This window comes from Leucoraja erinacea, chromosome 6, assembly GCF_028641065.1.
Source record: "Leucoraja erinacea ecotype New England chromosome 6, Leri_hhj_1, whole genome shotgun sequence".
In the NCBI taxonomy this organism is placed as follows: domain Eukaryota; kingdom Metazoa; phylum Chordata; class Chondrichthyes; order Rajiformes; family Rajidae; genus Leucoraja; species Leucoraja erinaceus.
In genome coordinates this window covers 47,778,586-47,806,160 of record NC_073382.1, presented here as the reverse complement: position 1 = coordinate 47,806,160, position 27,575 = coordinate 47,778,586, and the positions used below count along the sequence as shown (strand labels likewise).

At 38.9% G+C, this 27,575-nt stretch overlaps 1 protein-coding gene across 6 annotated transcripts in view; it reads left to right on the top strand.

The window, feature by feature from the left end:
- nup58 (nucleoporin 58) overlaps nucleotides 1-27,575 on the top strand; it is a 58,803-nt gene that overhangs the window by 25,250 nt on the left and 5,978 nt on the right. For 4 of the 6 annotated variants that reach the window (XM_055636938.1, XM_055636937.1, XM_055636934.1 and 1 more), the window contains 4 exons: nucleotides 1,705-1,903; nucleotides 5,321-5,419; nucleotides 11,396-11,491; nucleotides 18,316-19,473. In XM_055636938.1, coding sequence (XP_055492913.1) covers nucleotides 1,705-1,903; nucleotides 5,321-5,419; nucleotides 11,396-11,491; nucleotides 18,316-18,494 — 573 coding nt within the window. In that variant the 3' untranslated portion in view covers nucleotides 18,495-19,473. Of the gene's footprint in view, nucleotides 1-1,704; nucleotides 1,904-5,320; nucleotides 5,420-11,395; nucleotides 11,492-18,315; nucleotides 19,474-27,575 lie in introns of those variants that run through there. The other 2 variants (XM_055636940.1, XM_055636939.1) reach the window with 2 other exon arrangements.

Below are 27,575 nucleotides of genomic sequence, written 5' to 3'. Positions count from 1 at the left end.
CAATCGCTGAAGAAAATGCAACTGACTTGGCTCCTCTCCCTTTATTCCTCTTTCCTTCTTGCTTTATTCCTGTTTCCAGTTTCGTGTTGAATTTGTATCGTACTAAAGTTTTCACCTCACTTGCCCCCTTATTTTGGTTTCTGTTTTTTGGTCCTGTTTCCTCTTCAATCTTCACACTCGTCCCCATCTCTCCTATCCTCATTTTTCCTCATAGCTTCCTTTTCTCTGCATCTTTAAACTCTGCTCGATTTGTAGTCTTGACTAGCTACATGCACTCTTGTGGGATATCCAGTGAAACATAATTTGTGTTTTATGATGGATAAATTGGATGCAGAAATTGTTCTCCACTGGATGCTAAATTCACAGTCGTGTGGGGAAAGATTATTCCAAAGGCTTGGAGTCTACTCACAGATGAAAAGTAATTCCTCGGGTTTTCTGAGCATTTTCTGAAATTGGTTTTGGAAACAGGCCCACCACCGATTTTCCAGCAACTGTGGTCCGCCCCCCCCCACCTCCCTCCCTCCTTTTAATCTGGATGAAGGTCCGAGCGCCACGGTAAGGCGGACGACCTCTACCTCATCGGGATTTCCATGACAGAATTGTCACAGAATTGTCGGGTCGAATTTGCCACTTGCGGCTGGGGCTCTGGAACGGGCCCGGCTGGAGCCAGCAGATAGATCAGTTCCCATAGCCGACTTCTGAGGCTGACTTTGTGAGCTGGCTTAGGACTTTTCCAGTGCCGTTTGACTCCTCTCGGAGGTCATGACCTCTGTTGGCCTGGCAAAACGGATAATCCGGAAAACCTCTCGAGCCAGGGGTGCCGGAAAGTTGGTGGTGGACCTGTATAAGGATATTTTAGAAACAATTGATTGTTAAATTATCTCAACTATCTACAGATAGTGTATTAATCCATGTAGGATGAGAAGGATATATTAAACCATGATCCATGGCCAGTATAGGTGGAGGAAGTGTGGAACTCACCTTGATACAAAGAGAACATCAACATACCTCAAACTGAGCAAAGCACAGTGCTGGAGAAACTCAATGGGGCAGGCAGTATCTGGGGAGAGAATGGACAGGTGACCTTCTTCAGTCTGATTCAAAAGAAAGGTCGTTGCTTGTCTATTCCCCCCCCCCCCCCCCCCCCCCCCCCCCCCAATACGCTGCAAGAGCTGCTGAGTTCCTCCAGCACATTGTGTATTGTTTTCAGATTCCAGCATCTGCAAATTCTTTTATCACCATTGGACCTCTAACTGATTTGGACTGTTACATTAATTACAGTATCAAGTTTGTACAAAATTTGCACAGATTAAAAATAATAGTTGAATTCTAACGGAACAACGTGGATGCAAAAATGATGTGGAGAAAATGTTTGTCTGTGTGTGCTTACAACTGGTGATTAAGTGAGTTGCCTTCCCCATGGATTAAAGGTATTTAACAATTTGCATAAATGGTGTACTAAATGCTGTTTTCACACTAAATGTATTTAACTATTTTCATAAACATTGCACAAAATGCTATTTCCACTCTAAAGCTACAGAGCAATTTTCATAAACATTGCACTAAATGTATTTAACAATTCTCATAATGCTGTATTTAACAATTTACATAATGCACTAAATGTTGTTTCAAACAAGCTTTTTACTTATTTTATCTTAGTATTGATTGCCATTCTGCATAATGAACTTTGACATTTCATTTCAGATTCTAAGAGAGCAGTATCTTGGCTACCGTAAGACATACTATGGTGATGCCACTGATGTCTTTGAAGCGAGGCGCGTTGAAACTAAGAAGTGGCAAAATACTCCACGTGTCACAACTGGGCCAACTCCCTTCAGCATACCAAATGCAGCAGCAGTTGCCATGGCTGCAACATTAACACAGCAGCAACAGCCTGCTACAGGTCTGAATGTCTTCAAGTTATAGATGAATAGAGCTGAGACAAATATCTGGTTATACGATATAAACTTTCTAGTATACACATTTCTCTTTTGTCTTCCTGAACACATCTCAGTAGTCTTACTGCTGTATTAGAAAGCACCCAAGACTTTCTTGTATCTTATTTTGTCACTTTTTTAAAGTTTTCTAAATTACTGATATCTGCATATTTAAAAAAAACTACTAATTTATGGTAATACAGGATATATACAAAGCAATAATCTTAAAGCTGTAAAATACCTAATTTCTTAAAATTGGTAATTTAGAAAATGTGAAGTGACTTTTTATACTATAATAAAGGTGACTAAGACTTTAGTTAGAAGTGACCTTGTGAGGCTTTGAATGTTGTTGAATCACTAAATTCTGAAGATAATTTGCAGAGAATGTAAAATAATTGTTAAGATTGATGTTATTTTGTTCAAAACAAAATGTTAAAATTTAAACAAGGATGACGTACATGGGTGAATTACAGATGCACATAGCTCTAAAATTGTTCTGGGTGAGATATTGCTTTGATTAACCTACAGAAAATAATAACTACTGAAGGATGATACAGATACCATATCTATTTTACAATGAGGTTCTTATTTCTTCATTTAATCATGGAAAACAGTATTGTATAATACGTTGGTATAATCAAACAAGCTGGAAGAAATTGCTTTAGCATAAAGTCCCTGTTTGGCACATTCCCAATCTGAGATAAACATTGATCAGTGAGAGTTGGTCAGTTTTTCTACAAGAATATAATTTAAGAATGTAGAGTTGCTGCCTTGCAGTACCAGAGAGTCAGGACCAATTCTGACCTCGGGTGCTGTCTGTGTGGAGTTTGCACTTTCTCCCTGTGACCACGTGGTTTTCATCTGGGTGCTCCGGTTTCCTCCCACATCCCAATGACATGCGGATTTGTAGGTAAAACATCCCAAGTGTGTAAGGAGTGGATGCGAAAGTGGGAAAACGTAGAATTAGTGTGAAGGATGATTGATAGTCGGAGTGGACTCAGTAGGTCGAAGGGCCCTGTGCTTAACTCTAAAACTAAGCTCAAACAATCCAAGTCATCTGCTTTCACAACTCCTCTAACACCTTTGATAGTTTGTTACAAAACACAACAGATCATATTCTCATCTTCGATTGTGCAAGTTGTTGACTAAATTGATGGGAAAATGTTGTTGTATAAAATATCCCTCAATAAACAATGGTAGTTTTTCATCATGGTTGCTATTCCAAATTAAGATAGGATGTCTGGGGTAGAAATGTTCTATCATAATTTAAGTTTTAGTGAGATAAGCAAATATAGTGAATGAAAACACCTTGATATTTTTTATGAAGGTGTAACAATAAAGTTTACATTAAGAAAGTTCTACAATATGTGATTAATTTAAAAATAAATGGAATTTGACACAAAGTAAATTGTTTACAATAGGGTGGTAAAGGAGTAGGAAGTCAGTATTAGAACGTTGGAATTCTTTATTCTTACTCCATGGTATTCTATTTAACATATCCGAAAGCAGCATTTAAAATGCGCGTCTTATATTTACTAATCTCAGCCACAAAACATTTCTGTTTTGTACAGTGAATATTTATTGATGGCTCGCCTCTTCCCTCCTCTCCCACAACCAGTTACAATGTGTACAGTTAAAAAATATGATTAGAGTGTAAACAAATTTGAAGAAGGAAGAACAGTGTATTTGATATTATTAACCAAAATTAATAGCACTGTAAACATTTAAGTAAATTAATTTGTAAGATATTTGCAAACCGGGGCTGCTAGAAAAAAGTGCAGGTAAGTCTGTGCACATTTCATGTGCTGTATTTTATGAGTATAAAACAATGTTTCTGCTTTCTGAAAGAGCAGCATTTGAATTGTTCCACTGAAATCGATTGCCAAAAATTATTACTACTTCCCAGTATTGTAATATTCCAAACACCTACATGAAGTCTTTCAGTGTACACAAACGCGCAGTGCCGCAGTTGCCTTCTTTACAGACACTAGGTTACAACACTAGTTTGGTTATGAAATCAGTCTTTGTAAAATATATTATATAATACTGCATTATCTGTAAAACTCATGTTATAGTCATATATGTATCTGTCTCTTCATTGTTCTTTGATATCTATGATAAAGGAAGACAGTGTCAATTCCTTGGCATATATGGGCTGAATTTTTGAATAATGATCAATTTTTCTACTTAAATCATTTTTTCATAAATGTTCCAATTAGTTTTGCAAATTTTGAAATAACATATGCTAGCCTTTCTTGTTTCTGTATTGGTAGCATATTTCGTTTTTAAGTTTGCCTGTAGTTGTGCAAGAATTGTGGACAGCTTTGAAATGAGGCCTACGTGGGTGCCTAAGATTGGACTGTCTCAGGATTTGATCCATAGTTTTCTCTGATGTTTTCCGGCATTTCTTTGGCATAATTATAATTCTTTGCTTCTCTGCACCTTCCACATTCCCCTTTGACAATTAACTCTTCTAGAACATCATACTACCAAAAGCAATATGTTCTACCATTGCACAGGGCAAAATAAGTAGTGTGTTTGAAATGTGAAAGTGTGGATGTGTTAAACCTACATATGAAGTGTAAATTCAGTGGTGCCTTTTTCAAACTGCGCACGCATAGAAATTCACTTCTGGTTGTAACTGCCTTTAGAACCTGAATATTCCCTCCGTTTATTTAAAAAGTTGCCTAATATCAAACTGTAGTGCACTAAAAGCAAGAATATGGCAGTTATGAATTAACAAAAATGAAAATTTTATTGTTGTGTTGATATGTAATTGAGTTGTTTCAAAAACTAAACAATAAATTGAGATGTGAAAGATCTTATTGTCTTCTTATGTATTTTTGTTCTTTAATTATTGCTCAATTGATTCATACTTGAGTGCAATGCGCATGTAAAGTTTATTTAAATCTAAAACTGAGGCTATGTCGCAGAATGCAGGCGATTTGCTTACTTTTAAAAATAACATTTGGGACATATAACTATGCTGAATAAAGGGACTTTAGTGTGAACACAATTAAAGCATAAAACAAAATAAGCCACCAAAGTAACTAAGGAGAAGATTAAGTATGATTTGCTTTGGATTTATTTTGTTTCCCAACTACTGCTGAGTAGATGAATTGGCAAAAAAGTGTTTAAAACTTGAAGTAGCATAGATATGGATCAGTCTCGTTTTGTTTTTCAATATTTGTTCTAGATTCTAATTTGTTTTGGATCAGTTTAAGCTTGACCCACATACATTTGAAGACTTTGCCCATTATTTTTAAGAGTGGCTGAAATAAAATTCTCGTATTGGAGAGTCATTTTATAAAATATATGCTGAAAACTATTTCTAAGTGTAATGGAAATTTTTGTCTTTTTCTTCTTAATTATTTCTGTATCAGGATCACAGCCAGCTTTGGGAGTTAACTTTGGAGTACCGTTCGCCTCAGGTATTGGCACTGGCTTGCAGTCAACTGGCTTAGGTTCTACAACACTTGGAGGTACAATTTTATTAAAAAACGTTTTTGTAATGTCCAAGGTTTCTTTTTACAGCTTTAGAAATAGTTTTCAAATGCATTGGGTCTGTTAAAGTGACTTTAAAATCAGTCGAAAAATAATTGCAATCCCATTCCGTAATCAAAATTTCCTTGCATGTTCTATGACAATTAACCTTACAAATTATTTTTGATGTTATTGCCAAATTTACCTGGTTGTTTCTCCTCTTTAACTTCCATACATTAATAAGAATCTGTGCTGCCTTCATCTAATGATATTTTATATGTGAACACTAATTTTGTTATCTCAGTTTACAAAAACTAGAGGTTTTTTTTTACTTTACTCAATTTCCAAGTTTTAAGGTGATTTGACATTAATTCTTTTTTTTGTGCCCTTTTCACCACCAACCCTCTCTTTCGCTATCTCCTCAAGCTTCTGCCATCACCTCTCCCATCATTTTACCAGCTCTGACATAAAACACTAAAAACAATAGAAATGTACAATATTTCTGTCAGCATCTCAAAGACAACAAATAAACTGCTTTGCGCATTAACACTTTTTGATTGCTAATGTATCTAGAGTATAACTCTACCTTTTGTTGTATGCTATTTGCAGCAAAATCTGATACTGTGAAACTTTGATAATTTGCTATCAAACTATTCAGAAATCCATTAGTTCAGCATCTGGCATGCCAGTTGATGTTTTTTTGTGTTCCCAACCACTCTTTGGTTCCTGCACTAACTTTAAATTTACCTTAAAATAAAAAGTGAAATAAATATGTGTTGGGATCTTAGTAGAACAATAACTGATTGTTCAGAAAATCTGCTGCTCCAGCACCATCAAAATCCCTGGCGTTTCGCATTCACTCTACCTTTGTTGAAACATAATGTAACAATAGCCAAACACTGAATGCTGGAAGTCAGAAATAAAAGAAAATGCTGGGAAAATGAACAGGACAGGCAGTGTGGAATTTCCAGGTTGATGATCTTTGATTAGGAACGGAAAATATATAGAATAAAACAACTTTCACAATATTACAAAGAACAAAAGGATTAGTTGGGAGATTAAATAACAAAAGGGATGGAGATTGGACAAAGGGAAATAATAATTGGAGATCAATTTGGAAGCAAGGTACATGGAAATAGCTGAATCATTGTCTGAAATTACTGAACACAACATTAAGTAGAAGGTTGTAACATGGAAAACCAAGGTGTTTTCATCCTCGGATTTCATTGGAACAATCTTGGAAGCTCAGTCTTGCATCCGGAAGACGATTGGGTGAACACGTGGGAAACGTTTGACGACTCTGGGCCTGTACTCGGTGGAGTTTAGAAGGATGAGAAGGGATCTCATTGAAACCTACCAAATAATGAAAGGCCTAGATAGAGTGGATGTGGAGGGGCTTTTTCTAGTAGTAGGAGAGTCTAGGACCAGAGGGCATAGCCACAAACTAAAAGGACATACCTCCAGAATGGAGATGAGGAGGTTTTTTTTTAGTCAGTGGGTGGTGAATCTGTGGAATTCACCGCCACTCAGCAGTGGAGGCCAAATCATTGGGTATTTTTAAATAGATAGCTTGATAGATTCTTGATTGGGAAGGGGGTCAAAGGTTATGGGGAAAAGACAGGATAATAGGGTTGAACGGGAAAAATAGATCTGCCATGATTGAAGTGTAGACTCAATGGGCTGAATGGCTGAATTCTGATCCTATGACAAGAGCGAATTAGATTTTTTATTATTAAAATATAATATATTCTGCTGTAGTTCACTGCTGACAGGTGCACATATATAAGGTGATTTCTTTGGGGGCTAGAGAAGTTTCTAAGCATCCACACAGTAATTAGCGAGTGGCATGTTATTTAAAAGCTCAGTTTCATTGATGCAACAATGCACAGCATTTTTAGGGTACTTTGTCGACAGAATAATTCAGATATACCCAAAGTTCTCATCAGAACACTGGTTTCTTAAGGTTTCAAAGCAGTTTCTTATAGTGACAAATATCTACATTTCTGCAATCACCCTTACGTATCTGTATCCCAGAACTTTTTTATCAGTTCGATACTATAACAAAGGCAAATATTGATAGTGTTGCTATCATTTCAGCAGCAAATTACTCATCCATGAGTATGTCGAGAGCTACCTGTAGGCACTTAACTATTTGCAAACTGGTACTAAATATTGCTCATATCAGATTAATTAAACTGGGCCTCATTTGTTGTCATGCATTAGTCTAGGAAATGTAGAATTAAACTGCTAATTCAAGATTCCTTACCTTAAGTTTGATAACTGTAAAATGTGTCAGAATAAGAATAGATTTTAGGAAATTTTCCGAGTTCCCAACTGCTCATTTTTATTGCCGCTTTTAATTAAGAAGCCCTTAAATGCAAATTTGATCATTTGAATTTCCAAATTATATTTCAGATTGCTCAATTCAAATCATTAGACAATTACATTTTTAATTTGCAAAATAGTTGCGAATATCGGTGGTAAACTGCATTTTATTGAAAACTGCATACAATAAATATACTATATACAGCCAGGAGAATTCCTTCTCAGTCTAGTCAGTTGAATACACTACTGCAAATGATAACAGATTGGTAATTTGTATGTAATTATCACTTCATTTTCCTGCATAAATAACCCTGCCTTCCCGGGGAGAGGTTGCTGTAGTCTGTTTCCTCTTTTCTCCGGAAAGTCATTTTGTATTCTATTTCAATTTTCACTGACACCAACCTCTGCATTTCTGCAATCAACAATGCATATCTGTATCCCAGAAGATTTATTCAGCTCCCTGCTATAACAATGACAAACAGTGGTAGTCTTGTTATCAATTTTAGTTTAGTTTAGAGAGGCCCATTGACCCACCAAGTCCATGCCGACATCGATCAACTGTTCACACTAGTCCTATGTTATCCCACTTTCTCATCCATTCCCGACACACTAGAGGCAATGTAAAGAGGCCATTCAACCAACAAACCTGCACGTCTTTGGGATATGGGAGGAAACCGGAACACCCGGAGGAAACTCATGCGGTCTTGGGGAGGAGAACGTGTAAACTCCACACAGACAGCACCCGAGGTCAGGATCGAATCTGGGTCTCTAGCGCTGTGAGACAGCAGCTCCACCAGCTGTGCCACTGTGCTGTCCTTCTCAGTGAATGCTGTTTGGCAGCAAGTGTGGAACGAACTTTCATCAGAGCTGAATAAATTGATTACAGAGATGTTGCCTGACCCGCAGTCACTCCAGGATTTTGTCTTTTTTTTTGTGGTAAACTAGCGTCTGCAGTTCCTTATGCCTACATTGACTTTGCTGTGCAGTAGACATATTGTTCCTTATTCTGTTTGATCTCAAATTCCATGCTCAATACAATGTTATCAATAAATCTCCATGGCGTGATAATGCTATTTCTAAAAGGAGCGGAGATGAATGGACAATTTAGTCGAACTCGGTGTCCATACCACAATAGGTATTCAACTAGACTTCACTCGGAGTTGTGTTTTGGAAAAATTATTTCTCATTGTGGAAAATTACTGTCGTTTTTGTTTGCTTGGATATTCAATTAAAAAATAATTTTTAACACAATTTTTGCTGGAAATAGTAAGGGAAGAACACTTAATGTTTGCAAGTCATTGACCTTTTATTAGGCCTGTTAGCTGTATGACCCACTTATCCAGCATTTTCTGATTGTTATTTTAATTTTAGATTTCCAGCATTTACACTTTTGAGATTCCTCGGGCAAAATTATCTTTGTTGCTCGACTGCTTGCTGCGACTCATAGACCCTGCAACACATTCCAACTCGTTGCCTGACGTCATGTTGTCAATTAACTCCACAATACAAAATACCTCTGACGATACAAGATGATCCTTGTTTCTTTTTCTTTTCCTGGGAAGAATTATGAATAGGAAAGTAACTGCTACCTAACACCAGGCTGTAATGCTACATTACGAATAGTGAAAGGCCTGGATAGAGTAGATGTAGATAGGATATTTCCACTAGTGGGAGCGTCTATGATCAGAGACCATACCTCTGAATAAAAGGATGTGCCTTCAGCAAGGAGATGAGGAGGAATTTATTTTGTCAGAGGGTGTGAATCTGTAGAATTTATTGCCACAGAAGGGTGTGGAGGCTGTCAATGATGTTATTAATGTGGAGTTTGACAGATTCTTGACTAGTAAGGGTGTCGGGGGTTATGGGGAGAATGTAGGAGAATGGGGTTGAGAGGGAAAGATAGATCAGCCATGATTCAATGGTGGAGTAGACTTGATGGGCCGAATGGCCTAATTCTGCTCCTGTAACTTATGGACTTATTGCTGTAGAACCTAACTTATTTTAAGTTTGCAATTGGAATCTTCTAATTTCAAAATTAATTTCAATAGTTGTGAATTTGTGTAGTTAGTTTATTTTACTTGGGATTATCTCTGAAATTTAATTTTGGCATTGAAACTTTAATTGACTGTAGATACTACAGAAACGAACAGAGGTGTCAGCAAGACGAACCTAAATTATCCTTGTTAGATTGTTAGTGGGGAATCTTTTTTGGTGTCCTTACTCTCGTAAGTACTTAGCAGTACTTCGGCCAGCACCTTAAATTCTGAATTTTTAATCTTGACCATTATCTGAATCATGCTACCTTGTGGGATGAGTTGGAATGGATTATATGATCTATTTGTGTCCAATGTTTCTGTATGGTCATAATAGTTGTTTTCTACAATCCACTTGGGTTGAATCTTCCTCAAAACAGGGAAAATCTTCCAATTCTGAATCTGTTTGACTTTTTAACCAGATAAAATACGTTATTATACAAATAATAACCTAGTTCACCTACACATTATTTCAATGCAAAACTAAAATAAGACTAATTAATATTTGTGGCTGTCTGGATTTGTCCTTTAATTTGGGGAGAATTTGCTTTTCTGTTGCTTAATGGATTGATACTTCTTGTGCTTCGAGTAACATGGTTCATGTCAATCTATTCCCTTTTGGCAATGAAAATTTATTTTGCCTTCCCAAGGTAATTTCAGGTGATTATAAACAAAAATTTCATTGTGGTTATTACTCAGCGAGAACATTGTTTGAGCAATCTTTTATGAAGATTGTGAGAGCAATCTTTCACAATATTAACATAATATACATCAAATATCTTTCAAAGCTATTTGTATTTTCCGAGTGATTTTTGATCTCCTTGTTCACTGCCTTCATACCATTGAAGTTCAAAAGGATTCAATAGTATTCTTTGCTTTACTAAAGAATTCCGATGTGCCCATCCAAATCTGTGTTAAGAAATAAATATACACTTTGGGGAGGGGGAGATATTTCTTTACTAATGTTGTCAGCCAACACGATACTAAATTAAGAGTGGAAAATGGATTTTAGTGCAAATTTTAAAAAGAAAACTTTTATTTGACGTTGAAATCCTGTTTTGTAATGTTCTCAACTTTATTTTAAAAGAAAATCTTGTTCAGAATTGGTTTTGTTTTCTCAAATTCACACTTTTCTCTGTTAGTATCAATCCAGTGTACACTGCAATTATCAAAGGGAAAAATACTTCACTGGCAATTAAGTTCCTCGTTAGTTTTGGCCCACTCTGTAGTATGTATGTGGTGCAGCAGATTTGCTGTGTATTTTGTCACGTACAAGGAGACTACAAGTAAACTTATTAAAGCTCTCTGAATTTTATTTTTACTGGGAAATATTCTGGATAGAATCATACAGCATGAAACAGGCCCTTTGGCCCAATTTATCCATGCCAATAAAGATACCCAATTTAATCTAGTCCCGTTTGGCCAATAAACCTTTCCTATCCATGAATGAAAAGATGAAAGGATATTGTTATTATTTGTTCTGGCTACAATTTTTTTTTTTAATGGTATTTTGAAGCAAAATCTATTCCCATTTGGTTACGTGTTGGAATTTTATCTTGTACGATTATAATGTTTCTAGCACACTGAATATTAAGTGTGTAGTACTTATTCTTGTAGGATTTGGAAATACTTCTGCCTTTGGAAGTAATACTTCAGGCAACGCCTCATTTGGATTTGGATCAGCCACTAAACCCTCAGGAAGCCTCAGTGCAGGTTTGTTGTAATTTTGTTTCTGTTAGTGGTGTGATGGTAAATAAGTGATTTCGGATAGCTCGTAGCTAGTGTAGCAGAAATCCATTGGGTATTCAGACATGATCGAGTTATAGAGTCATACAACATAGAAACAGGACCTTCGGCCCAACTTGCCCACACTGACCAACATGTCCCTTCTACAATAATCCCACCTGCCTGCATTTGGCCCATATCTCTCGAAACCGGTCCCTTCCATGTACCTGTCTAAATGTTTCCTAAACTTTGCGATGGTACCTGCCTCAACTACCACCTCCAGCAGCTCATTTCATACAGCTACCAGCCTTTGTGTAAAATAAGGTTTTGGGTTCCAATTAATTCTTCACCCCCCCCCCCCCTCACCTTAAACCTATGTCCTCTGGTTCTCGATTCCCCTACCTGTGCATGAAACTCTGCGTTTACCCAATCTATTCCTCTCATAATATTATACACCTTTATCAGATCACTTCTCATCCTCTTGCACTCCAAGTAATAGAGTCCTAACCTGCTCAACCTCTCCCTATTGTCCCTGTCCCACTTAGGAAACCTGAACGGAAACCTCTGGAGACTTTGCGCTCCACCCAAGGTTTCCGTGCGGTTCCCGGAGGTTGCAGGTGGTTGCTGGAGGTTGCAGGTAGTGGAAGCAGGTAGGAGACTGACAAAACCTGACACCTTGGGTGGGGCACGAAGTCTCCAGAGGTTTCCGTTCAGGATTCCTAAGTGAGACAGGGGCATATAGCTCAGGCCCTCTAGTCTTGGCAACATCCTCGTAAATCTTCTTTTAACCCATTCCCAGCTTGACAACACCTTTCCTATAACATGGTGCCCAAAACCGAACACAGTACTCTAAATTTGGCCTCACCAATGTCTTATACAACTGCAACATGACCTATACTCAATACCCTGACTGATGAGGGCCAATGTGCGGGAATAATTTTTGACCACCTTATATATTTGTAAAGCTACTTTCAAAGAACTATGTACCTGCACTCCTAGATCCCTCTGCTCTACAACACTCTCCAGAGTCCTACCATATCACAGTGTAGGTCCTGCCCATGTTGGACTTCCCAAAATGCAACCTCGTGTTTCTCTGTATTAAATTCCATCAACCATTGCTCAGCCCACCTGGCCAACTGATCAAGAGCGCACTGCAAAGATGTACTCGTACTCTAGATGTACTAATGAAAAAAGTGAAAAATACATACCAAAGATCATGCTTTAACGTTGTTCATCTGCAATTGTACTCTGCATTTTGATTGCTATTGATGTTGCATTGCATTGATGATAAATACACACATCTTCTCTCCAGTAGAATAGTATCATCTGAAAGATCTAGGCACAGTTTATATCATAAAGATGCCAATGCAAAATCTGAGATTCTGTCAGATGCAGGATGCAAGATTTATGGCTCCTAGAAAATGCTTGGCTTTGTCCATTTGGCAGGGTATTTATATTGGATTAGTAATCATAATCTTGCCAATGGTGGAGATGCTGGAGTTCTGGTTATCTGAACTATCTCATGGTTCTATGGTGTGGTTTCGAATCCTTAACCATTGGCTTTTTCCAATCTATACGTTCAATTTCTGGATTTAGGTAAATGATATATGTAGAAATTTACAAATTAACATATACAAGTGAGGATATAGTACATATGTAACAGTTGCGCTCCATCTGCCTTGACCTACGTGATCTCCCGGTTGTCGAACATTTTAACTCCCATTCCAATACTGACCTTCCTGTCCTGTACCTCCTCCACTGTCAGTGAGGCCACGTGCAAATTGTAGGAACTGCACCTCATATTTGACTTGGCCAGTTTACAATCCAGCGGTATGAACGTTGATTTCTCTAATTTCAAGTAACTCCTGCATTCCCACCCCCACCCTACTAGTTTCACTTTTTGTATCCTTGTATCCCTCTCATCATCACATCTTCCCCAGCCGTCAATGGGCTATTATGTACTCCACCCTTCCTGAGGTCATCTGTTGCTGGCCTTGATTTGTTCTGGCCTTTCTCACCCCCCCAGTTTCCACACCCCTCACACCTCTATCTTTCAATCTGAAGAAGGATTCCGAGCTGAAACGTCACCTATTTCTTCTCGCCGGTGATGCTGCCTGATCCGCTGAGTTACTCCTGCATTTTGTATCTATCTTCCACGTGTATATATGAACTGGACAAGCAAAAGACTCGTATGTTTTCCTTAATTTGTTTTGGAATTAGGGCCGGTGCTTATGATGAATGCTTAACAGGAAATGTTAACCAAAGACCCTGTTTCTTTGTTGCAATTCCTATCTACTCTCACTTAAGTGAGAATGAAATTCATATGGGTGTCCAAAATTAATGGAACCATTTACCATTGTGCTTCACGGTTTAGGAATCATAGTTTCACTTTATCTCACTGAATCATATTTGTGTTGAAAAAGTACTTTATGGAGTTGGAATACAAATAACACGGTATTTTCTTTGTGGTTGAGAGCTAGAGGCATACAACGTGGACACAGGCCCCTCGGCCCAACTTGCCCACACCGCCCGACATGCCCCATCTGTACTAGTCCCACCTGCCTGCGTTTGGCCCATATCCCTCTATCCATGTACCTGTCTAAATGTTTCTTAGATATTGCGATAGTAGCAGTCTCAACTACCTCCTCTGGCAGCTCATTCCATACACTCACTATTTTCATAAAGGGTGCATCGAGCAAAGTTATTTAGTTTAGTTGAGTGATGCACACAGAAACGGGCCCTTCAGCCAAACACCTGACTGATAAATTCTGAAAATCTAAAGAGAATATTATCCTCTTCGTCTCCTCAGTTGGCATTTTAAACAGAACATTAGAAAATATTTTTAGGGGTAGTACGGTGACACAGCGGTAGCCACCTTACAGCTCCAGAGACCTGGGTTCGATCCTGACTACAGGTGCTGTCTGTACGGAGTTTTTACATTCTCCCCATGACCTGTGCGGATTTTCCCTGGGTGCTCCAGTTTCCTCCCACACTCCAAAGATGTACAGATTTGTAGGTTAATTGACTTTGGGGAAAAATTGTAAATTATCCCCAGTGTGCGAAGAATGGTGTTAGTGTGCGGGGGGGATCACTGGTCGGTGTGGACTCGGTGGGCCGAACGGTTCTGTTTCCACCCTGTATCTCCAAACTAAAATAAACAGCATTGAATCAGGTGTCTGGTGTTGTTGGTCCGTGGTGATATTGGAAAGATTTAAAGAATCATTTAGGCATTGCTATTCATAGGAATAAATGATATGTAATGATAGAATATCTATGAGAACATTATTTTAACCACATCCATACTAGTGTTATAGTCTGGGCTTCCCATTATGTTGAAAATTTGAAGCTCTCAGATGTTATCCCTCATTATACATCTAATTTATAGCTGAACTTGTCATATTGTATCTGGCCTCCTGTTGAAGCTTGGCGGGTTAGTAGTTGTTCTTCAATGGAAACCCTCAGTTTAATAGAAAAATGTGTCTTATTTTTTATGGTTGAAAATCTGGAAGGCTCAATTGGTGAAACTGAGTGACTGGTGGACACAGAAGATTGTGCAAAATTGTTGTGCACTATTCTGGTAACAACCTATCTTCCACGACTTTTCAATATTAAATAGCTATGAGGAAGAGTCCCTCACACACAAAAGTCATATGTTGCTCTAATTTGTTTTGTTTTTTTGAAAAAAAATCACTTAATTTCCATTAGAGCATTATGCAGAAAGAAATCACCACCCTGAGGTGGGTTTTCTATATAGTTTTCAATTCGTACAACAACTTTGAAACAAATGACAACTATTGAAGCAATAAAACTCAAATTTCAAAAGTACCTTTACTGCTATTCTATAATGTAACTGCAAAAATAATCGTAGAACATGCAACAATACTCACAAGAACAGTTCCTACAATGTTTTTTACTGAACATAATGTCAAGACCATTTCTTATCTATCTGCACATAATCCATTCCCTGCATATCCATGTGCCTATCCAAAATGCCACCATTGTATCTGCATCCACCACAACGTGGGTTGCAGGCACGCACCAGCCTGTTTGTTTTTTTAACTTGCACTGAATATTTCCTTTAAACTTTGCCCCCCTCTCTCCTTAAAGCTGTACCCTCTAGTATGTATTTGTTTTCCATCTTGGGGAACTGCTTACCCTTTCTATGCATTTGATAATTTTATATATTTCTATCAAAATACAAAAGATTCCTTAAATTCCATGTTTTAAAATTATTCACCTTTTTATTTTCTTCCTGTCTGCTCCCATCTAAAACCAGAAATATTTTATAACAATGTTTTGTTTCTCTTGGCTTAAAAACAGTACTCGTACCTGTTTGTAGTTGATCATGAGGTAAATAAATGATGCATAACAATGAAGTATCACAGAGTAACTAAATTGTGTGTATTAATAGAATAAATATATGTGGTAGTTGTAACTGATGGCTAAGCTAATTGACTCCACTTGAAGCAGTAGCAGGTCAGGAAGAATAGAATTATGTATAATGCACCAAGATTCATTTCTTCCTATTTTACCAGAACTTTTTTAGTTTTCAATAAGCATTTTATCTATTCTAGAGCAAATATGTTAGGATTTCGTATAACATCTTTCTGGAATCTCTAATCTCTATTCGAATGCATTAAATCTGGATTATGCTCCTGACACACATTAAACAAATACCTTAAAACTAAAAAGTTATTTTTTTTATTTTTTAGAAATAGCTGTCAAATCAGCTTTGTTAAATGATATTGATTTTACTTTTGAATTTAGTCAGAAGATACTAAATGTGCAGCATAATCATTTTTGTCATTGGAAATATCTCTTTAGACACCCAAACGATTTAGTGTTGATATAGAAATTCCGGTGTTCTTGGCAAAATTAGCTGATCCATTTATCTTAGAGCTTCACTGTTTAGGAATCATATCTCAATGAATAGCATTTATTGTTTTGAAAGAATACTTTTTATGGCTGGCAATGCAAATAACATTTGTCGTTTTCTTTATGGTTAAGAGCAAAGATGTTTAGTTTAGAGATGCAGCATGGAAATAGGCCCTTTGGCCCACCGAGTCCACGCCGACCATCACCTGTTCACACTAGTTCTATGTTATCCTACTGTCACATCCACTCCACACATTAGGGGCAATTTACAGGGGCAATCAACCTAAAAACCCACACATTTTTGAGGTCACAAGGAGCACGTGCAAACTCCACACGGACATCATGTGAGGTCAGGATCGAACCCGGGTCCCGGTCGACAGCAGCTGCGCCACTGTGTGCCGCTCAAAGTGATCCAATTTGATCTTTGTGGACTTAACAGTTACATGAGTTTATACAAAGTCAACCAGTTACAACTAATGCTGTGATTTTAACATGTTATTAGTTTTGTTTTTTAATTAGGATTTTTGTCACATAGTTTTCTTTGTTTTCTGGTCACCTGCTATTGCCTATCATTGGTCTTACTTGGAGGAAGTTTATCTAGTCAGTTTGAGTGATGAAAATTGAAAACCCACATGGAGCTGTGTTTATTTTGTAAGAATAAAACACAGATGGGTCAAATGCTTTAACCCGAGTGTCATGGCTAATTAGTGATACCACTATATGTGTGTGAGAACCATTTTCTTTTACAAATATCACAATGATTATTTACTGGTTTTAATATTACTTTCCTGTTTTTTAAAATTTCAGTTCTTTTCATTTAAGGAAATTAATTGTGCGCATTGGTGTTTCTGTTTATGTAAACTTGTTTATTTTCTTGCAGTTGTGTGTGATTTAGAGCCATAGTCTTACAGCATGGAAGCAGGCCATTTGGCCCAACTTGCCAACATGTCCCATGTACAATAGTCCCACCTGCCTGCATTTGGCCCATATCCCTCTTAAACTTGTCCTAAACTTGTCTAAATGTTTCTTGAACATTGAGATTGTACCTGCTTTAATTGCCTCTTCCGGCAGCTCGTTCCATACACCCACCATTCTTTGTGTGACGAAATGACTCTTCCAGTTCCTATTAAATCTTCCCCCTCCCCCATCACCTTGAACCGCTGGTTCCTGATTCCCCAACTATGGGCAAAAGACTGTGTGTATACCCGTTCTATTCCTCTCGTGATTTTGTGCACAATTACTTTTCTCTTGGTTAACTTCCTTCCCCAGCATTATCATCGCCCACCTATAGTACTTATTAATACTTGAAAATAATATTCTACCATCGTCTTGAAACAAAGCCACCCACTAATGATAGTTATGCATAATCTGAGGGAGCTGGAAATGTAATTGACGTCAATAGGAATTGCTTTCAAAATTTAATGGTTAAAATCACACAAAGTTCCTTCCTTCTTGGTTTTAACAAATGTATTCAAACCATTTATTTTGAGTTAATTAAATAATGAATGCATTTTACTATTCTTCAGATTAATTTTGAACTCTTAAGAGGCGAGTAAATGATTAGAAATGCACTCTTAATATTTGGAATGAATCTCGGTGCGAAAATTGCCGTGCTGTCTAATTTGAAATCTTGCACGAAAGACTGTTCAATATGGCACTGATAGTTTTGAAAATGACACAACTTATCAACTGTAATTGCTGTTCAAAAACTATTTTGGGCATTTAAACTCTTAAATTATTTTGTGTAATATGGAGAGAAAGCACATCCGACTGCTTTTATTTCATTTTAGAAACGCATCACCAGTTTGTTCTATAACAAGAGTGCATTCAACACGGGGGTGTTATTTTTGCTTCTTATATGCCTGCAGTTTGGGGAAAACAGATGCAAGAAAGTTTTTTTATGAGTAGTTTTTGTTTTTTTTATTTTCATGTGCAAGGTTTTGGCAGCTCAACTACAACTGGATTTAACTTCAATAACCCTGGGATCACAGCGTCTGCTGGTCTGACCTTTGGTGTGTCCAATCCTTCAACATCAGGTCTTAGCAGCAATCTTGTAGGGGGACAGCTCCTACAACTGAAGAAACCACCAGCCGGCAACAAGCGGGGCAAAAGATAGAGAATTATTATTTTGGGCAGGGCCACATATTTCTTAAATTAGGCATGACTCATGGTTCTGTGTCCCAAATATGTTTTTTAACAGTTGTAGATAGAAATCTACCACCAAATAGAATGTTTATATTTGACCAGGCGAGCTTTAATCAGAAATTCCTCATTTTCCAGAAGGAGTCTGATATCAATGAGTTTTCACAGTGAAGATTATATTTTTGAAAGTAACGCAAGATGGATTGTGTACCTAGCTAATTTCATATATACAAAGCTTAAACGAGGAGTGTATCAGGTGTTTTCTATGTTAGTAATTGGTCACATACCTATTGAAGATCAGCTGCTATGTAAGTGAATTTGAACCATGAGCTTTGCAGACGACTGCCTCACTGAGAAATGGAAATTATTTGTGTTAAGTCGGTAACATGCGTGTTTTAAATATGGAAATTCACAGCGATCATAGCCTTTAAACATTGCACTTTTTATACAGTAGGTACTGCCCAATATGTGTCTTTGTAGTAAGAGAGTTAGGCAGTCATACCTTTGCGTTGTGAAGGTATCATGGTTGAGAGATTTGGTGGTGGTGACTTTCCTTTAATATATAGTTAATGTCTATTTTTGTAAGGTTGGAGGAAACTCCGCTCTGATGCCTTTATTGGTGAGGGAGGAAGTGAGAGATGTTGAGTTGGATGGGATTGTTAGCAAATGTCACTGTTGTCCTCAATCTCACCGTGTTTTTGTGCATGAGACGCTGCTGTGTGCAGGCTTCATTTGGAATTTACTTACAATAATTTTTCAAGGCCAGATTTGTTTTCTGAATTGTTTTCTTCGTGACCACCAAGTTATTTACGTCTGTTTGTTTCAAAACAAGTGAAATGGAAACGTATATAACAAATGTATTTGAACTTTGTTGTGAAGTCTTGAATTAGAAGAAAATGCAATTGTATTTGGAGAAAATTGTTAATTTTGTTAAAATAAAGCAACTTCCACAAGCTTTGTTATTCTCTATGTTTCTAATGAGACCTACATCTATGATTTACGACACTAGTTCTGTTTCTTAGACACACATTCATAACTAATATAACAATGGACTTGTGCAGAAGATCGACACAAAATGCTGCGGGTCAGGCAGCATCTTTGGAGAAAAAGGATGGTGACGTTTTGGGTCGGGACCCTTTTTCAGATGTCCCAACCCGAAACATCACCCATCCTTTTTCTCCAGAGATGCTGCCTGTCCCACTAAGTTGCTCAATCTCCTGTAGATAGCATCTACAGTTCCTTTCTACACAACTTGTACAAGATTTAAAGAAAAAAGTGACTAGGTTATGTAGTCTATCAAAACTCCAGGACATTTATTCCTATTGTGACAGACATAGAAAATATGTGCAGGAGTAGTGTGCCCTTCGAGCCAGCACTGCCATTCAATATGATCATGGCTGATCATCCAAAATCAATACCTCATTCCTGCTTTCTCTCCATTTCCCTTGATTCCATTAGCCCTGAGAGCTTTTCTCTAACTCTTTCTTGAAAACATCCAGTGAATTGGCCTCCACTGCCTTCTGATGCAGTAGAATTCCACAGATTCACAACTCTCTGGGTGAAAACGTTTTTCCTCATCTCAGTCCTATCCATAAAATGTGACCCCTAGTTCTGGACTCCTCCAAAATGCGGAACATTTTTCCTGCATCTAGCCTGTCCAATCCCTTAAGAAGTTTATATGTTTCTATAAGATATCCTCTCATCCTTCTAAATTCCAGTGAATATAAGCCCAGTCGATCCATTCTTTCATCAGATGCCAGTCTCGCCATCCCAGGAATCAACCTGATGAACGTACGCTGCACTCCCTCAATAGCAAGAATGTCCTTTCTCAAATTAGGAGACCAAAAATGTATTTAAATATCTTTCTTCCCTGAAGAAACAAAAATGTGTCTTATATGACACATCAAAATTATTTCAATTATGGCGCTTGACACTACACATTAAAATACTGAACGTGACTACTTTCATTTACATGACATTGCTGTGTCCCAAACATGATGGTCCCCTGAAATGGGGGGACTATGTATAAACACTGCTGTAATGGTGAAACCTAAATGTATTAAAAAATGGCCTTTAATAAAATCTGACAGTGTGCACTTTAACCACATGTGATTTTTTTTTTTTTTTTTTTTTCTCTATTACAAATCTCAAATTGTGGAGTACAGAGGCAAATAAATAGATGATGGGTCTTTATCCCAAACATTATGAAGGGCACTGTATCTCAATTAAATGTGTTCTTCCCTTGTCCAAGAGAAAATAACCTGCCTGGTTAAAAACATCCCTCGTACTGAAATTCTCAACTCTAAGTAGGATACTGTTAGTGTACAGCATAAGCGTTGCTCAGCACGGACTCGATGGGCCAAAGGCCCTGTTTCCGTGCTGTATCTCTTGTCTAATTGTACCCCTTACTGTGATGGCCTGAATTCTCACGTATCCATTGTCTGGTGTTTTATACTAGCAGGCATGACCTTTCCTGTTCTTATGATCTGTGCAATCAATACAAGCAAATATTCCCCAAACCTTCTTAATCACTTCATCCACCTGCCCTGCTCCTTAAGGATATATGCTCTTTGTTCCTCTATATTTCCCTATAGCTGCCAGGTATATTGTGTAGCAAGGAACTGCAGATGCTGGTTTACACTGGAGATGGACACACAAAGCTGGAGTAACTCAGTGGGGCAGGCAGCATCTCTGGAGAGAAGGAATGGGTGACATTTTGGGTCAAGTCCCTTCTTCAGACTGAGTCAGGGGAGAGGGAAACTAGAGGTATTAAAAGGAACAGACCAAATGAATGATATTCTCTTGTTTGCCTTTTCTAAATGAATTCCCTCAAACTTCTCTGGATTGAACTCTATTTGTCATTATCTTTTATTTTTGGTCCACCTGCTCCGTTTATTGATTTGTAGATCTCCATTATCCGCCCAGCCAATTTGATATAATTTGCACTTCACCTTGCCCCTAACATTCAAGTCCAACTGATGAACAAATGCCATGAAAAGCCAGTAACCTGCAATTAAATTCCCCAGAATTTAACTGCTTGCACCTGCCTTCTTGTTGAAGCACCATTGACCTTTGTTTTCTGTTTAAACCATCATTGGATCCCTTTGATTCCATGGTTTTTATTTTCTTATCAATGTTAGACTCATTTTAAAATCCATGTCGATGATATCAAATGAACTAATCTCACCAAACTTCTTACCTCCTCAATTGTTAAACAGGTATGAACTTTCTTTAACAAATTTATGCCCAATTTTCCCGATTAAACTTTATTGCCTTTCTAATTGGAGAATAATGTTGTTCCTCAGAATTTATTCATAGTAATTGGTTTTCATTGCTCGACTAACTCGCCCGCATTACCTGATCTATCTTTTTCTCTCTTTTGAAACGGCAATACCATACCTGCAGCCGTCCATTACTTAACACTAGGGACGGTACAGTGGCACAGCGGTAGAGTTGCTGCCTTACAGTGCCAGGGACACTGGTTCAATCCTGTGTACCGGTGCTGTCTGTACATAGTTTGTACATTCTTCCTGTGACCTGCATGGGTTTTCTCTGAGTGCTCGGGTTTCCTCCCACATTCAAAAAGCGTGCAGGTTTGTGGGTTAATTGGCTTCTGTAAAATTGATAAAACTGTCCCTAGTGTGTAGGGGATCACTGGTTGGGACGGACTCAGTGGGCCGAAGGGCCTGTGTCCCATGCTGTATAACTAAACTAATCACTGCATTCTGTAAGATTAGATAATAATGGTCAGTACTTTATTTGCTCTTAAATAGAATGGTGTATGTTTTATCTAGATTTGTGGCTCTGGAAGAACATAAGAAATAAGAGCAGGGGTCGGTCACACTGTGCACTGGGCCTGCCCCACCATTCAATAACATTCCCGCTGATCTGATCTTCACCCTCAACTCGATTTACCGCCCCTTCCCCATAACTCTAGTCCAACAACTTAACTGCCTCAGCCCATAAATACCTTTAACGTCTCAACATCCATCGCCCTCTGAAGTGAAAAATTCCAATGATGACTTGCGTCGGAGAAAGCATTCTTCATCTAGGGAGGCACAGTGGTGCAGCGGTAAAGCTGCTGCCTCGGCGCCGGAGACCCAGATCTGATCCCGACTACGGGTGCTGTCTGTGTGGACTTTGTACGTTCTCCCTGTGACCGCGTGGGTTTTCTCCAGATGCTCTGGCTTCCTCCCACCTCCTGAAGATGTACAGATTTTTTGTTTAATAGGCTTCCGTCAATTGCCCCTAGTGTATAGGGTGTGGAACTGTGATAACATAGAACTAGTATATGGGTGATCAATGGTCAGCATGGACTTAATGGATCGAAGGGTGAGACTTGTCCTTGATTATGCTGGTGGCCTTGCTGAAGCAGCATGAAGTGCAGATGAGAAAATGGAAGGGAGGCTGGAAAGAGTGCAGAGAAGATTTATGAAGGTATTGCCAGGACGTGGGGGGCAAACTTCCCATTGATAGAAGGGTTGAGTATTGGAGACATGGATTTAAGGTGACGGGACTACAGAACAAGGAACCAGTAGGCCATTCGGCCCTTCGAGCCAGCACCACCATTCAATGTAATCATGGCTGATCAGCCTTTCAGGCCTCAGAATCCAGAATATTTTTTCAGTTAGAATCTCAAATTCACTGGCTCAATCCTTGTTTTAAAAACAAAATGAGATGCATTAGATAAATTAGATAAAATAAAATCCATTGTTACGGGTAACTAGGCAGGGAGTAGGTCTAATTTGATCGCTCCTCGGAAGCTGGTGGTTTTACAGGCGTTTCTTAGTGATGTAATGATTCTATAGGCAGTACAGGGTGACGTGGTGGCGCAGCTGGTAAACCTGCTGTCTCACAGCGCCAGAGACCTGGGTTTGCTCCTGACCTCAGGTGTTGGCTGTTAGGAGTTTGCATTCTCTCCTTGTGACCTTGTGAGTTTCCTCCGGGTACTCTGGTTTCCACTCACGTCCTAAAGATGTGCGGGATTGTATGTTAATTGGCTCTCTGTAAATTGTCCCCACTTTGTTGGGAGTGGATGAGAAAGTGAGATAACATATAACTAGTGTGATAGAGTAACTCAGCGGGTCAAGCAGCACCTCAGGAGAACATGAAGAGGCGACGTTTCGGGTCAGGACTTTTCTTTTGTCCCGACCCAAAACATCACCTATCCATGTTCTCCAGAGATGCAGCCTGATCTGCTGAATTACTCCAGCACTTTGTGTCTCTTTCTGTAGCCCAACATATGCATTCCTTGTTTCTACATGGAACTAGTGTGAACTAGTTCAGTTCTACATAGAACTAGTTGATCAATGGTCGGCACTGACTCATTGGGCCGAAGAGCCTATTTCCTTGCTGTATCTTTAAAATAAATGCTCCACCATTGAAGATGATCCCTGTGGGATGCTAATATCCTGTGGCTCCCAGGCTACTTGGCAATGGTAGTGGCAGGGCAAGAGTTTAAAAAAAAATCCATGTCCAAACTTCACTTTAGTTTGTCTCAGTGTCCATTAGAGGGCAAGCTTGTCATTTGCAGATGCACTCGTGTTGCTTGGAGTAGATGAGAAAAGCATTAGCACCTCCTTTCCTACGAGGAGTCGCATCCTTACAGCAATAATTACAAATGATCACAGGTGTTGAAATTTGGGGCCAATTTTTGATTGGAATTGGTGAGAATAAAATGTTATTCAAGCAGAGGCCAACATTTCAATTACAGAACTCCTAGCATGCAGTCTGAAGAAAGGCCCCGACCCAACCCGAAGTGTCATTTATGCATAAATAAGCACAAAGTGCTGGAGTAACTCAGCATGTCATGCAGCATCTCCTGAGAAGAAGGAATCGGTAACATTTGGGGTCGGGTGACTTCATACTGAAAAAGGGTCCCGACCCAAAAGATCACCTATCCTTTTTCTCTGGAGATGCTGCCTGACTTACTGAGTTACTCCAGCACTCCACGTGGATACTCCAGCATTCCACTCCAGTTGAGATGTAATGTTAAAATTGTACAAGGCATTGGTGAGGCCAATTCTGGAGTACAATTTTGGTCGCCTAATTATTGTAAGGATGTCAACAAAATAGAGAGAGTACAGAGGAGATTTACTAGAATGTTGCCTGGGTTTCAGCAACTAAGTTACAGAGAAAGGTTGAACAAGGTAGGGCTTTATTCTTTGGAGAGCAGACGGTTAAGGGGGGACTTGATAGAGGTTTTTAAAATGATGAGAGGGATAGACAGAGTTGACGTGGAAAAGCTTTTCCCACTGAGAGTAGGGAAGTTTCAAACAAGGGACATGACTTGAGAATTAAGGGACTGAAGTTTAGGGGTAACATGAGAGGGAACGTCTTTACTCAGAGAGTGGTGGCTGTGTGGAATGAGCTTCCAGTGAAGGTGGTGGAGGCAGGTTCGTTTTTATCATTTAAAAATAAATTGGATAGTTATATGGACGGGAAGGGAATGGAAGGTTATGGTCTGAGCGCAGGTATATGGGACTAGGGGAGAATATGTGTTCGGCACGGACTAGAAGGGTCGAGATGGCCTGTTTCCGTGCTGTAATTGTTATATGGTTATATGGATAGGTGACATAGAAGCAAAGAACTGCAGATGCTGGATTATGCCAAAGCAAGATACAAAGTGTTGAAGTAACTCAGCGGGTCAGGCAGCATCACCAGAGAAAAAGGATAGGTGACTTTTCGGGTTGTGACCCTTCTTCAGTCTGAAGAAGACGTGGGCCTAAATGCCTGTATCAGTGCTGTACTGTTCTATGTATTTCCTTCTAAAATATACTGTGAATTTAGGAAGTTGTGAAGTAAAAGCTTCCAAAATTCCAAGATCTGGACTCGGGCATTAAATCTTGGCTGAATTTCAGTGTGGTACTAAGGAAGCTTGTGTTATTGAGGTGCCATCTACAAATTAACATTTTGATGTAGTAGCTCTCTTGGAGTGAGTGTCTTTAGACATTAGAGATACAACGTAGAAACAGGCCCTTCGGCCCATTGATACTGCGCTGATTAGCGATCACCTCATACACTAGCACAATCCTACACACTAAGTACAATTTTACTGAAGCCAATTAACCTACAAACCTGCACATCTTTGGGATGTGGGAGGAAACCCACGCGGTCACATCAAGAACGTGCAAACTCCGTACAAACAGCACTCGTGGTCAGGCGAGTCTCTGGCGCTGTCGGGCAGCATCTCTACCGCAGCATTACTCTGCTGCTTGACTGATGTAAAATATCCCACAGCACAATTCAGAATAGACCAGGTGCTCTGACCAGCATTTATATCTCAATCAACATGAGTGAAATAGTTTAATTGATCACTCACCTTATTGCAATTTGCGTGACTTTGCTTTGCGCACGTTTGCTGCTGTTTTCCTACATTAAAACTTTGCTGGCACTTGAAAACTCATTAATTGACTATGAGGCACTTTGGTTTATCCAACAAATGTCAGCGCCGCACCCTATTAACTGAAGAAGGGTTCCGACCCGAAACGTCACCCATCTATATCCTCCCCTCCAGAGATGTGCCTGACCTACTGTGTTAGTCCAGCACCTCTGTGTTTTACTATTGACTGTTATGTTTCGGAGAAGATGGAAAGAGACAACGTTCAGCACTGCTCAAATGGACTTGAACCACAGATTTTTGTTCGATCTGTTGCTTTTTACAAAGGTGAGTTTCACTATTTGAAAATGGACTTTAAGAAATATAACGCTATTGTAGATGCTGAACATTAAATGGATGAGAATTGTGATGAGTGGTCGGCATGGACTCAGTGGGCTGAAGGGCCTGTTTCCATGCTGCATGTCTAAACAAGAAAGAACTTCTAGCTTGGTTTAGAAATACACTGTGAATACAGGCCCTTCAGCCCACCGAGCTAACACCAACCATCGATAACCTATACTATACCAGGAGCAATTTGCAGAAGCCAATTAACGTATAAACCCGCATGTCTTTGGGATGTGGGAGGAAACCGGAGGATCCAGAGAAAACCCACATGGTCGCAGGGAGAATGTACAAACTCCACTCAGGCTGCAACCAGGTTCAGGATAGAACCCAGGTCTCTTGTGTTGTGAGGCAGCAGCTCTACCACTGTGCCACCTATTATCTAGAATGATAAAATCATCAGTCTTCGTGATACACTGCAGGCTTTTTGATCCAGCGTGCTTTTATTGTTCCCTGAAACAGGTTGAACATTTTTCTCTCTCCAACTTTCCTTTTTTTTTTAAGTATTATTCATAAATCCTATTTTGGGATTTTTAGTTTTAAGTTTATTATTGTCATGTGTACCGAGGTGAAGTGAAGAATTTTGTTTTATATGCTATCCAAACAGATCACATAAAAAAACGAGCCAAACTTAAGTGCAATTGGTAGAGAAAAGGGCAAGATACAGAATGCAGAATATAGTTCTCTGCATTGTAGCACAATAGTTCCAGGAACGAAGTCCAATGTTCGTAATGGAGTAGAGTTAAGTTGCATAGTACCCATAAGATCATAAGATACAGGAGCAGAATTATGCCAATTGGCCCATCGAATCTAACCATATAACCATATAACAATTACAGCACCGAAACAGGCCCTACAAGTCCATGCCAATTTTTTTTTTCCCCTTTGGTCCCACCTGCCTGCACTCGTACCATAACCCTCCATTCCCTTCTCATCCATATGCCTATCCAATTTATTTTTAAATGATACCAATGAACCTGCCTCCACCACTTCCACTGGGAGCTCATTCCACACCGCCACCACTCTCTGCGTAAAGAAGTTCCCCCTCATATTACCCCTAAACTTCTGTCCCTTAATTCTGAAGTCATGTCCTCTGAATCTCCCAATTCTCAAAGGGAAAAGCCACATCAACTCTCTATCCCTCTCATCCTCCCCCCCTTAACTTCTGCGCTCCAGACCTAACTTATTCAACCTATCTCTGTAACTTAGTTGTTGAAACCCAGGCAACATTCAAAATCTCCTCTGTACTCTATGATGATGAGATGAGAAAATCTACTCCGCCATTCTACTCCGCCATTCATTCATGGCTGATCTACCTTTCCCTCTCAACCACAC